The sequence below is a fragment of the Saimiri boliviensis genome, chromosome 1, assembly GCF_048565385.1.
Source record: "Saimiri boliviensis isolate mSaiBol1 chromosome 1, mSaiBol1.pri, whole genome shotgun sequence".
Taxonomy (NCBI): Eukaryota; Metazoa; Chordata; class Mammalia; order Primates; family Cebidae; genus Saimiri; species Saimiri boliviensis.
In genome coordinates, this window is record NC_133449.1 from 164,622,552 (window position 1) to 164,638,873 (window position 16,322).

The 16,322-nt window shown below is 43.4% G+C and overlaps 1 protein-coding gene across 2 annotated transcripts in view; it reads right to left on the reverse strand.

The window, feature by feature from the left end:
* TRPC7 (transient receptor potential cation channel subfamily C member 7) overlaps positions 1-16,322 on the reverse strand; it is a 140,869-nt gene that overhangs the window by 56,731 nt on the left and 67,816 nt on the right. For both annotated transcript variants that reach the window (XM_074390395.1, XM_003933961.4), the window contains exon 4: positions 4,737-4,901. In XM_074390395.1, the coding sequence (XP_074246496.1) occupies positions 4,737-4,901 (165 nt within the window). The remainder of the gene's footprint in view (positions 1-4,736; positions 4,902-16,322) is intronic.

Sequence of the window (16,322 nt, forward strand, 5' to 3'; positions counted from 1 at the left end):
CCATACTTTGTCTTGGGGGCTGAAGAGGGATTTACAAAGTAGGACTCTAATGAAAGAAAAGGAAGGGACAGAGTTTGTCATCTGGTGATTTTTGACTTCTTTCTAAAAAGTACTACCAACTCTTAGGATCTGAATCAAGTCCATTTCAAGGTCAGTTAGTCAGCACCTAAAATGTTTACGTTAGGCATTGAAAGTTGTAATGGTGCTAGTGTGTAACTAGAGGGCTGTGTGTGTGTGTGTGCACATACATGGGCATGTGCATTTGCATGCAGTGGTTAAGGGCAAATCTCTGGAGCAGAGACTCTAGGTTTAAACGACAGCTTCATATATGTATATTTTAAACAAGTTATTTAATCCCTTAGTGTTTCAGTTTCTTCTTCTATAAAATGGTGATAAAAATAGTGCCAGCTGCATAGGGTCAATGTAAGCAATGAATTATTTAATACACACAAAGCAGTTAGAAGTGTACCTGGTGTATGTGAAGGGTTCAATATATGGCACTGGAGGGTCTCAGACCATTCTGCTAAGGAGACTCTTAAAAGAAACTTGACACAAAGGTGGACCCACACAGAGTCCTTATGTATTTATGCCACAAGCCTGTTTGGGCTATCTCTTAGAGACAGCCTGTTGCACTATCTGTGTGCAACACAATGCTGGGCACTGGAGGTGATAGAGATAAAACAAGCTTTAAGAGTTGGTTCTTCCCTTCAAGGTTGCTGATTTTTTAGTGTGGAGAGACACAGGCTATAAAAACTGTGGTAGGAAATAGATGGAGAGATGGGGAGAAATGTTGCAGCGCTCTGTCTGGGCTAAGTTTGATCAGCTTCTGGCAGCCTTTAATCCTATCTCAGCAGGGTGACAGGTGCTGGACTAGCCTTTTGGACTGGCGGACAGAAGCATGGGTGACATAAGAAGACCGATGCTGTATTTCTGGACACAAATTTCCTCTCCATGGCTATGCTTCAAAAATTGTGTTGTGATTTTCTTAATTGAGTGTAGCTCTCTGGTAGAGATAAATGTGAGGAAACAGAGGTCTCTGGAGGTTTGGCCATCTCCTGGTTGGCCCCTGAACCACATGGTTTGAGGAACCCTTTCAAACCATTTCAGCTTTGGTAACGCAAAGCTGAAATCTTCCAAAGCTGTTCACTCACTCATGCCTCCCTTACTAGATGTTCACGTTTAGGATGGCGGAGAGGGGGTAACAACTTTATATGTCTCCAAGCAAGGATTATGGCAGTAAGGACTGATAGACTGCACACTACAACGACCTAAGGTTGGATTCTATAAGTTGTTTACAGTTCCTCCCGCCTGAGTCTTGGGGCAAATTTTGAAGATAATTGAACAGTTACGGTTAACAGGTAATAGATGAGGTCAGCTTCTCTTTCCCTCTTATAATTAGGACTGGTGCAGTTCCTCAGTATTTTCGTGGAGCTGCCTTCTGCCACACTCCACCTGCTATAGAGACACTGTTTGATCCTTTGAGGATGCCTGCTATTCTTTTGGCTCTGAGATCTTAGCAGACAAACAGTCTAAATTACAAATCAGAACAGAACAGCAAAGGATGGAAACAGCCTCGGCAGCCATAAAGACCCTCTGACATTGGAGCCCTTGTTGAGAGGATAGAGAACTCTCTAGGTCAACATAGATCTAACCACCATGCATCCATGGGGATTAGAACTCACTGGTTTCCCAGTGGGCTACCTGAACTCAACTATGTTGGTGATGACAATGACAAATGAAAACAGAATAACTGTTCTTTCTCTTGACCCAGATAAACCTGCGTGCAGGCTTCAGGCCTGCATTTATCATTATATGTAGCCATCTGTGACTCACTTATCCTCTTTAACCAATATATTATTAAGCTGAACTTCTGCTGACACCTTTAGCCTTGTAATTTCCTTATTTAACTATTTTTCTTAGGGACCCTCAGAAACTTAACATAAAAATAGAATCCACAGCCTTGATAATTCAGTAGGAAAGAAATGATGCAGTCATTATGACTGGCTAATCAAGTAATTGTGATGTTCCTGATAATCCCTAAATTAGGGCAGCAACTATTAGAAAGTAAGTGCACCATTGGACTGGAAACAGAAATCTCAACATTTTCTAGACGTTGATGGACATTAGTTAGTTGATGAGGTTTGCAAGTCACATTTTATGAATACTTTTATAAAATAATACCAAGGTCTAATTTTTTAGAATGAGATGTAATAATGTCATTAGAACATGAGATCTCTGAAATGACATTGTCTTTTTCCTGGAATTACAGATATGGACAGATATAAAGACAGTGACCCCTCAGGAGGAGGGCTGCCAGCCCATTAACAGACTTTGCCATTGCCCTCCTCTTGGGAAGACATGGTTTTCCTGGGCATCAGAAACCCTTAGAGGGGCTGGTTTTGTCACACGGCAGATGCGACCTCTCTGTAATCCCCAGTAATACCTCTGCCAAAGTTGAAAAGATTTCTTTCTAAATGGTGAAAGGAAAGACTAAAAATATCTTCACTGTTTTATCTGTCTTTTGGCTGCTTCAGAGCAAGTTCGACAGCTCTTTAATGAGGGAATCTTTGCTTGTAATGAGCAGTGCCACCAAGAGTCATCTCATGGCACAGGCTCAGTTATTGACTTGCCGTCTACTGCAGGGAGCTCAGACTTAGAATCTAGAAAGTGCACAGAAGTGACAAGTGGCTTAAAGATCAGCTCATGCTTATCTTGAGTTTTTTGGTTTTTTTTTTTTTTTTTAGTCTTATTGGAACTTCTGGGAGTACCAAATGCCAATCACACAAGTATCTGAACAGAGGTGAGGAAGCCCCCGTTATGGGCCAAATTTCTTGCAACTATTTCTTCCAGAGTGTCCCAGAAGACTGCCATAGGTCTGACCCCTACGTCCTAGGTGCTATTAGCTTCCTGGATTAGTAGGCCCAAGAAATTCTAGAAATCCCTCTCTGCAACCACACACTTTTAAATGGGATCACATCTGCATATATACCAAGATTCTTCTTAGAGCCACCAGAAATCTAAACAGTTTGTCAGCTACTAACCAGCACATCATCTCTTTCTGAATCTTCCCAGGCCACCAGGCAGTCAGAGGCAAGCCGGTTTGCTCCTGCTGGCTAGTCCCGGGTTCCTGGAAGCTGTCACATTTAGCTTTGTAGCAAAAGTGAGGATTGGCAGCACTTTCTCCACAGAGTTGCTGCTATTTTAATTATTGAACAGCCTAGAATTTGTTCTGGGGCTCAGAGAGAGTGAAGGTAAGTGTCCCTATTCACTGGGGCTCTGAGTGAAAGCAACTTACAGTACAGACTAGATAATTCCAGCATCAAAATATGTGCCTAAAACCCATGACCCGCTTCAAGCCATCTTTAAGACTGATTAGTTTTTTTCACCCACTGTGTTTTTTCAGCTCATAATGAAGGACAGAAAAAAATAGCCTTTGCCTACATATATATTATTTATGAAATTCTGATCTGAAGGTACCTGGCATGATAGACTGCCATAGAAGCAAAATCCTCAACAGAGGTAAGGCTGAATACTACAGAAGTTCAGTAAGAGGGCTTCCATTTTTAATACTACTCTCCAGAAGAAGGATTTGGGGGCTCGACCTCTCTCTGTGACCCTGCACCTACTCTGAGGCAGTCAGTTCATTGGCTGTCTGGTTAGGTGGCCTCACCAGCAGCCCCAAAGTCTCAGAGCTGTCATTCTGATGTGAGTTACTTCTAAGTGGAGTTGACAAGAGGGTTGGTTCACTGGTGACACTTTTATTAACCGTATTAGCTGATCAAATTGCCTGCGGAACCAATCTCCCTGTAGTCATATTTCTTCTATTGAATGTTGATTATCTAAGCTTAATTCATTTTTAAATATATCACTAGGTAAATGCTGCTTTGGAACCTTTAGTGACAATCTTAAACCCATGAAACGCATTTCAAAATTTCTGCATGCTTCCGGCTTATAAGCACTGACTCTTCACTGAAGCTGGCGTGCTGGTGCTTTCTGTGGCTTTGACCCACATGACTGGGATGTGGGGACGATGGGGTGGGCAGTGGGGCAGCTTGGCACCTGCAGGTTCCACTCCTTCCATCACTGGTGGGCACTGGACACTCCCCCCCAGGGAAAGAACACACCTTGTGAGCTCTTCTCTTTCTTTTGCCTTTTTCCTTCTTGTAACCCAATTAGCTGCCCACGTGAGCCAGAACCTCATCAAAGGGGCCAGGTAAACTAGGAAGATGTTGCCATGGGCCTGCAGTGCCCCAGCGTGAGCTGTGTTTGACTCCCAGCCTACTAGTCATTTCTCTTTTCTGAACCTATTTCATGAAGCATACATGTCATAATGTAATTGAGGCTATGAAATGAGATATTCCATGAAAAGGGCTTAGAGAAGAGAAGCTACTCAAATGTTGGCTATCACTATTACCATGATTATAATTATTATACTGTGGGCTTGGAGGACATGCTTAGGACATTGCATAATTAGAAGAAGAAAAATGTCTTTATTCTCAATTCTGTTATTGATCTTTTCAAATTATGCCTCGCTTTGGAAAAAAAAAAACATTTGAAAAAGCAGGTCTTACTATTTTTCCTTTTATGTGGTTTCCTACTTTCACTGGGTATCTCAGGAATATTTCCTTTAAATATGGGAAAAGATCAGCTACTGATTTGAACAAAATGGACTTCAGATCATGCTAAGAAGAGAGAAGAAATAACGGCAAACGACATGCACCTTACGCAGTCTGTACCTTGCTGCACGGAGCAATCCAATAGGCTATGGCGAGAAAAGGGAGGCCTATGGAGACTCCAAAGACAGCCAGGAATTTCACAGCGATAGACTGTTGACGTAAGCCTGAGAGATTTTCATACCACATGGTAAGCAATTGCTGCTGACAGTTAGGATGAGCAACGAACTGTAAAAACAAAACAAAAACAAAAACGAAACACAAACAGGAAAATGGCATTGATAGCACTTGAACAGTATAAAACCTAGGAGTAGCTGGGGGCTGAAACGTCCACCTGGGGGGTGGTTGAGGTACCTGCAGTGGGTGGGGGTGAGGGGTAGGAAGGAGGACTTCTGACGTGGGGATGCTGGGGGGCTTTGTGCTGTGGCCAGGGTCTTTGCAAGACTGGCTGAATTCACGCTTTGCAAATTGGGCCTAGAAAAGTCTCGGGCACAGAAAATGAAAGTCAGCTTTTGGGTACATGCTTGTGTTCAATTCAGGGTGTTCAGCTGATCGAGGGAGACTTATCTCTGGGCAGAATTCACTTGGGAAGGAACACAGAGGAATGGATGGAGCACGAATGGGGTTTTGGAGTCAGACATGGGTGTGAATTTTATTCTACCCCCTACTAGTTGGGTGACCATAGGACAGCTATTTAACATCTCCAAGCTTTAATATTCTTGTCTGTAAAACAGAGCTTATCACATTGTCTTGGAGGATTAAATGATATTATAAAAAGAAAAAACATCTTCTCTTTTTCTATGAAATCTAAGGAAAAAATGCTTGCAGTGTTTCTAGAGGATATGTTAAAATTCCAATATTTTCTCACTGGATCCCAGGGGTGTTGGGCTTGAATCCAGTTTTGTTTTTTTTTTTTGATGATATGATGGAGCACCGCCACACTGGATCCTCATGCAGCAGCTTCCTTCTGGGACATCTTGCACACTTCTTACCACCACTTTTCTCTCTTGGAACTGTCCTGCCCTAATGCCTGGGTTACAAGACAGACCTCTTGTGGCCATTTTCTATTGTGTGGCCATGTCCTGCCCTCACCCCTGGATACAGCTTATTGGACTAGGAGCGGAACCCTGACCTTATGAGCCCATCGCGTTTTCTCTCCTGGGTGTTTGGGACTACGTTGAGAAGGGAAGTCTATTTATTTTGTAGGGAATTAACATGTAACCTTGGACGATCTGGGCCGCTATCTTACACTTTGTGGACTAAGTAGCAAATCAAGTCTGTTGAAAATGGAAAGGGAATGATGTGCAGAAAGAGGCTGAGCTAATGTTTGACCTCTCTGGGGCCCAGGTCCACTCTGCCTGTGTGGTCCATGAGACACTTTTATATTTGTAGACAAAATCTCTTGTTTTCGGCTTGATCCAGCACACTGGCTATAGTCATTGAAACCAGAGCATCCCTTTTCTGCAAACAGTAGTTGCTGCTTGGCCATTTGTTTAATTGACTCCGGGTCAACTGGAAACTAGTAATAGGCAATATTTAAGCAAAGTGTATGGGATTAAAATTTACATTTGAAGAAATATATATACTTGTTAGCTTATTGTTTCCCCATGACAGGAAGAAGCCATTGTTTGCTTTTGACTGGTCTGCCCTTTGGCCCCGCTCAGGACACCCATGTGCTGCCAGAGTATGGCTGGGCACCATGGACTGGAGACGATGGACTGGGCATTTTTCAAAGGGATGACTTAACTGAGTACCTGGACCATCATGTGCTGATTTCATGCCATTTGCCTCACTGAGTATTAGGGGACATATACAACGATTCCTGGGAAATGTGAAACATTCCCTTTTCATTACAAGAACAATACAAATAGAGCATTTTAAAACTCACAGTGTAAATGACAGCATGTTGTTTCCCATTTCTGTGAACTCACAGTAGAGCCAAATGATCTTCTAGGACACTGCCAAAGGTTTAATTTACCCTACAACCCCTGACAATACCATTACTTGAATATAGGATGCAAATGAAGCTTTTTTGGTAGCATTACTGGCTTTTCTTTCTTTCTTTTTTAAAGTACTTGTTTTTATTTTATTTTATTTATTTTATTGCATTTTAGGTTTTGGAGTACATGTGAAGAACATGCAAGATTGTTGCATAGGTACACACATGGCAGTGTGATTTGCTGCCTTCTTCCCCTTCACCTATATCTGGCATTTCTCCCCATGCTCTCTCTCCCCAACTCCCCACCCTCCGCTGTCCCTCTCCTATTTCCCCCAACAGGCTTTTCTTTGTGGCATTACTGCTATTTTTTCTCTCCAGGAATAGCAATGGATTATCCTTAACCCAGGGAGAAACCCCCAGGCTGCAGGTCGTAAGACATCCTGGGCCCTGTCTGGCTCACAACTCAGAGGAGCTGCAATGGAAAGTCGTGCAGACATTTCTGTAATTCTCAGGGTCTAGTCATGGCACAGTCTGAGGGAGTGACAGGTGAGTGTGGGGTGCAGTCATTTTTGTTTTTCAACTGCCAGCCTTCTGTGGATACTGAAGCCCTGCTTTGCAGAAAGAAACTCACAGTCTGATTAGAAGGTGACATATGCTGTGAAATAGAAGATGAGTACTTGATTCACTCTATGGCTCCACGCACTACAGCTGCCTGGGAAGGACACCTGTTGCAATTCCCATCTTCCACCCCTCTCCCACCGGGCTTTTTTTGAGATGGAGTCTCACTCTGTAGCCCAGGGTAGAGTGCAGTGGCGCAACCTCGGCTCACTGAGAACTCTGCCTCCTGGGTTCAAGCAATTCTCTGCCTCAGCATCCTGAGTAGCTGGGATTACAGATGCCCACCACCACACCCAGCTAATTTTTGTATTTTTAATTGAGATGCGGGCTTCACCATCTTGGCCAGGTTGGTCTTGAACTCCTGACCTCGTGATCCACCTGCCTTGGCCTCCCAAAGTGCTGGGATTACAGGTGTAAGCCACTGTGCCTGGCTCAATTCCCATCATCTGCTCCTTGTCTCTATCTGGGAGAGCCTGTCCCATGCTTCTGCTGCTGCCTCTTGACAGACAATTTAGCACCACAGATTGGGCAGAGGGCCAGAAGGGCAGAAACTCTGAGAAAGAACACAGTGGGGACCATTCCCTACTCTCTCTCACTTGCCTCAGAGAAGACAGTGGTCCCAGCTAAAACAGGGGAGTCTCTTGGGGCTCTGTCTTCTTCTGATTAGACCTTTGCTAATTTCCACAGCTGCATTTATTGCTCTATAATAAAGCCTGCTATTTATTTGTAGATAGATTCAGACATGCTATTTATTTGTAGATAGATTTTATGATGTAATAAGAAAACAGCAGTGGGAAGCTGAAGCCCAAATTGGTGTTTACCTTTCTCTGGGTACCTTTCTGTACTTGTGGCAGCCCTTCGAAGACAGTTCAATGTGTATCAAAAGATTTTTTTCTCCCTGTGATTTCGAAGCAAGAAAAAATATCATCCCTGACCCATGGAAGATACGAGTAGCAAATGAAACACACCAACAGGGCACAGAGAAAACGCTACCCAAAAGAGCACACAGCTAAAAAACAAAGGCAGAAAGAACTTGGGTGTGACCAGGATTTTCAAAAGCGGGATCACAGAGGAACTGATGGAAGAAAGGTTTATAGCTAGAATAGAATAGGAACTCAGAAAATTGGTGTTGTCTTGGGCTTATTTTCTTTGGCATCTTGCTCACCAAAGGATAGGATGATCAAAGGATGGATGTCACCAAGAGCTATGCCCAGGCCATTCCTGCCTAGAGCATGGCACACTTTTAGGAAAATTCTTTGAGGGAAGAACTGATGTGACCACCTAGATTTTCTCAACGACATGATTCACATTCTTTATAGTAATCAGTTTGTAATGGCTGGAACTGAGAATCTGTGAAGGGGTTTACATAGGGCCGAGCAGGCTCTTAAGAGAAAATAAAGCAAACTACACTTGTAACTGGGGTGGACTGTCCTAGGAGCTGGGTGAGGGAGGGACTGGAGAGGAGTTGGCCTGCAGGGAGAGATAGGAGGGGACACTAAGACATCATTTTCTGTAATGGAAAGGCTGACCCTGCTTACTCAGGTGACAGTCTCTTTCTCTTTTCTCTCATTTAATTCTTAGTCACTCCCTTTAATTATAGTCATATTTCTGCAGGATACCCCGCTGGAGAGAAAATTCCTCCTGGAGAGCTCCTGTGGTCTTTAGCATGGTTTTTATGCATGTGCACCATTGGAGTAAATGGCATGGCCAGAGTTCTCTGCTTTCAGATTGCAAACCTGGTGCCATTCACAGGACAAAAGTGGCCTTCCTTCCTCATTGCCCCTGTGAGGTAGCAGACTCTCAGCATGCCTGCATGTCACCACATCTGGAAGAGGCATGTGGGTACCAGAGGCTGAAAGTTGGCTTGCTAGGAGACAACAATGAACAGATACATGATTGAATTCACATGTCTGCTGAATTTATTTTCACTGTAGAAGTGCCAGGAGATTAAAACAACAACAACAACAACAACAACAACAACAACAACAACAACAACAACAACTTCTTTAAGTCCCAAAGGCAGTTGAGCTAGGAGTTTAAGAGCTGAACCAGGAAAAAATTCATACCATCACCTGGAGGGATGCCCCAATAAATGAGCCAACGAGGGGAACAGGGATTGGAATTAAGCTCAAGAAGATTTGGGGACTACAACTTGGGGTTATTTCATATACCCTGCCAAAGCACAACACCCCCAGTCAAATTTTTGCAAGGAAGGAAGGAAAGAAGGAAGGAAGGAAGGAAGGAAGGAAGGAAGGAAGGTAGAGAGGGAGAGAGGGAGGGAGGGAGGGAGGAAGGAAGGAAGACAGGCCACTTGGTTCTGTGGATGGCACCAGGTTTGCAATCTGAAAGCAGAGAATTCTGGCCATGCCATTTACTCAAACAGTGCCCATTCATGAACACCATGCTAAAGACCACAGGAACCCTCAAGGAGGGCTTTAACTCCACAAAAGCCAGGGGATTCACCATTCAATTTTGCCTTACAATTTCCCATTTTTTGACCACTGAGCATCTGTCACATAGCTCTTCATTCCTGGGGGATTCCATCTGGATGCCTCTATAGGCAACTGACACTCAATTCTAGTCTCCCTTCACTCCTCTTCCACTTGCACCCCTGATCCCAGCTAACTCTGCGATGCTTCTTCATTATTTCCACAGTTGGGGGTTCCGCCAAGCAGTTGCTGACTGAGGCTTTCTGGAAGTCTACTTGGCAGCAAGAGATGGGCCTCTCTCCAGACTTTTCATTCCCAAGGATATTCAATATCAACTATTACGTTAGGTCTGTTGCTCCAATATTCTCAAAGATAGCTCTCTGTTCCTGTATCCCGGGGACAGCAGGACACAAAAAACTGTGCCACCTCTCTTTAAGCAAACCTCCAATTTTCTAGACCAAGAGGGATTATTTACACAAATGACCTGAATTGTTGGGTTGCTCTGAGGACTGTGCCTGTGACTCAGCAGCATCTCTCTGACCAGAGAATGGGTTTTTTGGATGAAGAACATCCTTAATGAACCAGCCTATGTCTCACTCTCAGGGTGCAGGCACCAAAACAAAGGGTGCTGGATTCTTCCAGAGCTGGAGCTGAGCCATTTCCTGAGTGCAGGTGCAAAGGCAGGAGCTGAGGAGGGGCTTTCTGGAGATGGCAGCATTTTCCAGCACACACCAGAAGTCCTCTCAGAGCCGAGAGCCCAGAGTGCTGATGTGACTCGGTTTCCAGTCTCGCTACATTGTCATGGCCAGAGTCCCATGGAAGGCTCAGAGTCAGCTTCTAGCTGGCTCCAAATGACTGCCTCTACCCTTTCACAGTGTCACAAAGAGGCCACCCTCCATATCTGGCAGCAACTCTCTCCAACCCACCTGAGGCTATGTCCTAACCTGAAATCAAAGAAGTGGAAGCTATTTCCAGCAAATCTTGGATTATTTTCGACTCCTCCCCTTCCTGAGCCTTGCTATCTAGCCACACTGCTCTACATCCTGTTTCCAAACATGGGGTGTATAGTCACCCCCTGTCTATGCTCAAAGAAGGTCCATCCTGCTCCTCTCTGGTTTAATGCCTCAGCAGCCTTCAACACCCAACTTTCTGACCACCTCCAAGTCCCACCAAGTCCCTCAGCCCCCAAAGACATCTTGGACACCTATGGGTTTTATTCCGTAGCCCACTCACTTGGCCATCACCGCTCATAGGTCAAGTTTTGGATGGAAGTACTCTTGTGACATCTGATCTTTTCTGTGATTTTAATCTTCTTGAAGGAACCAACTGTCTAGGTGTCTCCAAGAATGTGAATCCTTATGTTTTCTGTGTAGCAGGTGCTCAGTAAAGTTCTGTTTTGTGATTAATAAACTGAGGGTTTTGAATCCCCTAAGATTTTCTACGTGATTTTCTTATCATCCCAGAATAATTTCTAAATGCAACAAATCTTGTTACTCGGGACCTGATGAACATTTCAGTGTCTTCATATCTTTACCAAAAGGCAGGCAGGAAGAGGGGATAAAAGCTAAACCAGGTACTTGTCTTGTGTAGGAAAATATTTGAAATATGAGTCCAAATAAGGTTTGAGGATTATCTCTTGGATTAGATAAGGATTATTTAATTTCTATGTATGCCATGTACTACTGTAAACTGAAATCAATTCAAACAATATTTATATAATAATAAGAAACCACTAATATTTGTTGAGCACCGATTGCGTGTCAGGCCCTGTGCTTACCAGTCATTATATGATTTAACCCTTACATCAGTTCTTTAAGATGGGTATATCTCTGTTTTAAATATGGAGGCATTAGACACTGAGAGATTAAGTAACTTGTCTACCATCAGTCACAAAAGTGATTATGACGACAGGCCCTGGACTGGAACCCAGGGAGTCTAACATCAACGATTATGTTTTGGACTATATTTACCCATATTTCTTCAAGGTAGATTTAAAATCAGACCAAAACACCAAAGCACAAGGGATTATGGTGATTTTTCCAACCCCGCAAAGGCCAGGGGACTCACCATTCAAGATGCTGTTAGAACTCATCTCTCTCTGCCCTTCTGCCTGTTGGTCAGCCAAATCTCAGTAGAGACAAAAATCAGAAACACACAAGGAAAAGGGCTTGAAGCCACTTTTCTTGATAACTTCATCCTGCTAAAGATGACATCCTGGGCTCTGTCTTCTACATATAGAGAAGAATAGAAACAGCTGATTCCGTGATGGCTCAAGTGCCTGATCACTTCTTTGCCAGGACCCAGGTTAATGTGAAGGCCACCCAAGCTCAGACTTATAGCCTTGAAAAGTACAGACTCTTTTGCTGAATCACTTTGCTGAAGGACCTAATTAGGATTTCAATTAGGTCCTTTGCTAAAGGGCCTAATTAGGATTTCAAATCCCATACCAAAATCCTACCTGATGCTGACGTCTTACCAGGAAGAACAGCAGTTCTGGGCAGTTCCCTGTGCCTGAGTTCTGACTGGATAATATTCCCAAGTTGGTTCCACAACGCTGCAGACATTGCTGGTGGCTGTGCTGTGCCTTGGTTACAAAGATTCATGGGGTTGGACTCTGGGGTCAACCTGCCCAGGTGTCAATACGAGCTACACCACTGATTGGTGAGGAACTGAGTAGCTTAATTCCTTAAGTCTCAATTTCTCTACTTATGGAATGACCTTAATGATGACTAACTGAAGGGAGGCTTCAAAGGTTTAGAAAATCCAGCTCCCGTTTTTGGTTTATGTTGCCATTTTTAAACCTCAACAAAATTCTGTTTACCAACATATCCCTTTTTGATTGGTATAATATTTCTGAAATAAAAGGTGGAAGTACAAATCACTTATGCATTAAAATTTTTAAACAACCAAAGATGTGCTCACTTACAGAGTATTCATCCACTTTTCACGGCTCTAAAGTAGAGAAACTGGATTATCATTAAAAGCAGTTTTTCTTGCATGAATAATTTTTTTTTAGACGGAGTCTTGCTCTGTTGCCCAGGCTGGAGTACAGTGGCATGATCTCGGCTCATTGCAACTTCTGCCTCCTGGGTTCAAGCAATTCTCCTGCCTCAGCCTCCTGAGTAGCTGGGACTACAGGTGCACACCATCATGCCCAGCTCACTTTTTGTATTTTAGTAGAGACAGGGCTTTACCACATTGGCCAGGCTGGTCTCAAACTCTTGACCTCATGATCCACCCACCTCACCCTCCTAAAGTGCTGCGATTACAGGGTGAGCCACCACTCCCGACTGCATGAATAATTCTTACTCTAGCTCAGAAACTTTATCAACAAGGAGAACATACACCCAAAGGCATTAATATTGATACAGGAAATCTGCATGGGAATCTGTACCTATATTTAATGAAATAAGAAAAAAGACAGAGTGGGAATGCTTTCTTTAAATATAAACCACAGTGTCTGACCGGTACAAAGACTGTAGTCGTAGGTTGATGGAACTGGGATAGGGTGTGATGGTCATACATTTTTCAAGGAGATTCCCTCATATTATCAAATAAAATATTAGGCCATTTGCAGGCAGATGAAGGTTCAGAGGGAGCTTTTTGGAGCTTACTTAGAACTAGCCCTTTATGATTCTAAATTTTCTAAATTTCTCTTCAGAGAAATGTGAATATAATTCAGTAATGAGTTATTTACTTTTCAGAATCAGAATTTGTATTTTATTTTTATGTAATTATTTTAAAATGACACTTTAAAACTCAGTTTATAGCCTGTGAGTTTATATTACGAGCGGATGTATATATAACGTCTATTCTGGCTGTATTTTATTTTTACTTGATGCTTTTACTTGTATCTACAGTTTTATACCCAAAATACACTCAAGAGTTAGGGTCACTAATTTTAAATTTTAACCTTTGAATTCTTAAAGTTATAAATATTCTTATTCTCAGTAGATTAATATTGTGAGATGTAAATGCCAAAAAAATGGCATAGTCATTGGTTCAAGGGATAGAAATAATATGTGTGTAACCCAAATGTTCCAGGTCTTGGAAGCTGGTAAGCACAAACTTAGCACCATTTTGACAGTTATCCATTTATCCACCAGACATATATTAAATGCCTATTGTTACCAGGTACCAAGAACCTTTAGGAATGGAGGACACAGTGAACAAGGTGGCCATGGCCCCTGCCCTTGGGAACCCTGGGAATTTCCTAATCTTGATGGTTCTGAGTCTTTCCAGGCTGGACAACAGGGCATTGTTTTATGATAGCCTCCTATGTATTCCTACTTGATTCAGATGCCCTACTCAAGTCACTCCACCTGCCACTCAGTGTACCAAGGACAGGACCTCAGCTTCTCCCTCCTCCCTTCCTGAAGAGCCCTGGGCAGGGCCAGGCCAGTTCCTGGGACACAGACTGTTGTATGACCAGTTTTCTGCCCTCTGTTGTGTCCTCAGGGACTGACTTTCTCATGCAGTTCTGTTGATGGGACAGTAGGGCCCACATGGTGCTGGGCGCTGAGTTCTGGATCTTGATGCCTCCTTGGAGTGTGGGGTGTCTGTTTTCTTTGCAAAGGTAGTCGCTTGCTTTCCATGACTCCTATCTTACTACTTGCTCTCCGTTGCTCCTATCTCCAGATCTCCATCTGTTTTCCCCAGAAATGCCTGTCTCTTCTCATGCCCATCTTTTCTAAAAGGGCAGTCCTCCAACAGAGTTGCTGGGAGTGACACCCTGAGTGAAGTAATGCCTTCCATTTTTCCAGTTTCTCTTTTCCAGCCTCCAGGCCTACATGCGTCCACTTCTGATAATTCTAACACGAGGATTACTTGTCACAGTTCATCTTACCTCCATCTGAGTGTGAGTTAGCCTCCTGCTAAGGCAGAATGAAGAGAGGTGTAAACTCCTGAACCAGTATTCTTAGCTTCCCTGCACATAGCTCATCTTGGTTTATGAGAAGGGAAGGAAACAGGGTCCAAGGACCACCTCATGCTGAGCTCAGAACCCTTGCTCATCCCCCCGCTTAGTTCTTGACCGGATTTCTTAATTCTGGGAATTTTTAACCTTATTTCCTGCCCTTTCATTTCCTAGCACCAACCTGACCAACAAAGACCCATGTAGACAGAGTTCTAGTTATTTTTCATGTGATTCTGGGCCTTATGCAAACAAGGGGATGTGCCTATCCATGGACATCCACTCTGCTCCAACAAACACTATAACTCTTCACCTGTAGAGTGCACAGAGCTCTTTTAAAGGGCATCTCCTAACTCCATTGATCACCCTGCCCCCTCCTACCCTGGAATACTTCTGTCCTCTCGGTGCTGTCTGTGCCTACTCTGCCATCCAAGGCTTCAGTTTGGACAACTTCAATTGCTGTATTCACTTATCTGAGAAATGTAGAAATTCATCATAGCTCCAAACTGGGAAACATTATTTCTGGTAAAGGGCATATTCTGGTCACGCAGGGGACCTCTGATTCCCTATTCTCAGCTGTCAAATGAGGATATGAATACACAGCATCCAAGGCTAAGATACCCTGGGCACTTGTGTCTGTTTTTTGCTCCCTTTGTCATTTGGGGGCCAACCCCCACACCATGATATGTGTTTATGTGCACGTGTGTGTGTGTGTGTGTATGTGTACGCACACACCTATATAAGTTTATTAATGGGTTGGATCAATTTTGGTTATACTTTGAATGCTGGTTTTTAGCAATCTATGGCAAATAAAATCTCTCAGAATGTTCATATTCTTCAGAGGTAAAAACTGAGTCCCATTGGATATTGTGAAATATTTAAAGCCATGTCTACCTACATTCAAATCTATCTATGAATCCATTCATTCAAGAAATATCTACTGAGCCAGGCACTAGAGACACAGAGGTTGATAACAATGTCCTGGCTCTCACTGTCCTCAGTGTCTGTCAGAGAGACAGTTAAATAGGCAAGTTTAATGTAGCTCCAAGAGTGCCCTAACAGGAGTTGAACAGGGGTGTCATGGAACAGCAGAGAAGCAGCAACCGGTCCAAGTTGGGATGTGGAGGAACAGTGAGGAATGGCTTGTTAGGGGAGGGATTGTTTGTGCTGAGTTGTGAAGGCTGTCCCTAGGCCACCAAGAGAATCAGGAAGGGCATGCTGAGGAGAAAAAATTGCAAAACAGTTGGACTCCAGAGTCAGTTCTTGGTTTAAGTCTTGCCTCTGCCTGTGACTGGCTGTGTGAGATTGAGCAAGTTACCTCACCTCTGAGCTGTGTCTGTTTCATCTGTAAAGTAGAGATGACAACATTGATGACATACTGAATGAATAGATCCAAAGCACTCGGCATGGTAAAGGGCACAGATTAAGAACTTAATACATTGCTGTTATTGTTTCTGTTATTACTGAAGCCTGAGAGCCTGGCATGCTAGGAGAGATGCAGGTGGCTCAGGGTGGCTGGACTATTGAGGAGGAATAGGTCTTGTGAATCACGCTAAGATGACGATTAAACACGACTTGGAAAAGTAGGGTGCCTTGGGAGCCAGGTAGAGTTGTAACAGATTTTTAGTTTAGACATACAGGCCAGATATGCAGAGTGTAGTGTTTTTGTACACCTACACTTGCTCTCACTCTTGCCCTCACTGTACTGCCACGTACAAAGAAGCAGAACAATCTCCTCCATTTAAATTGCA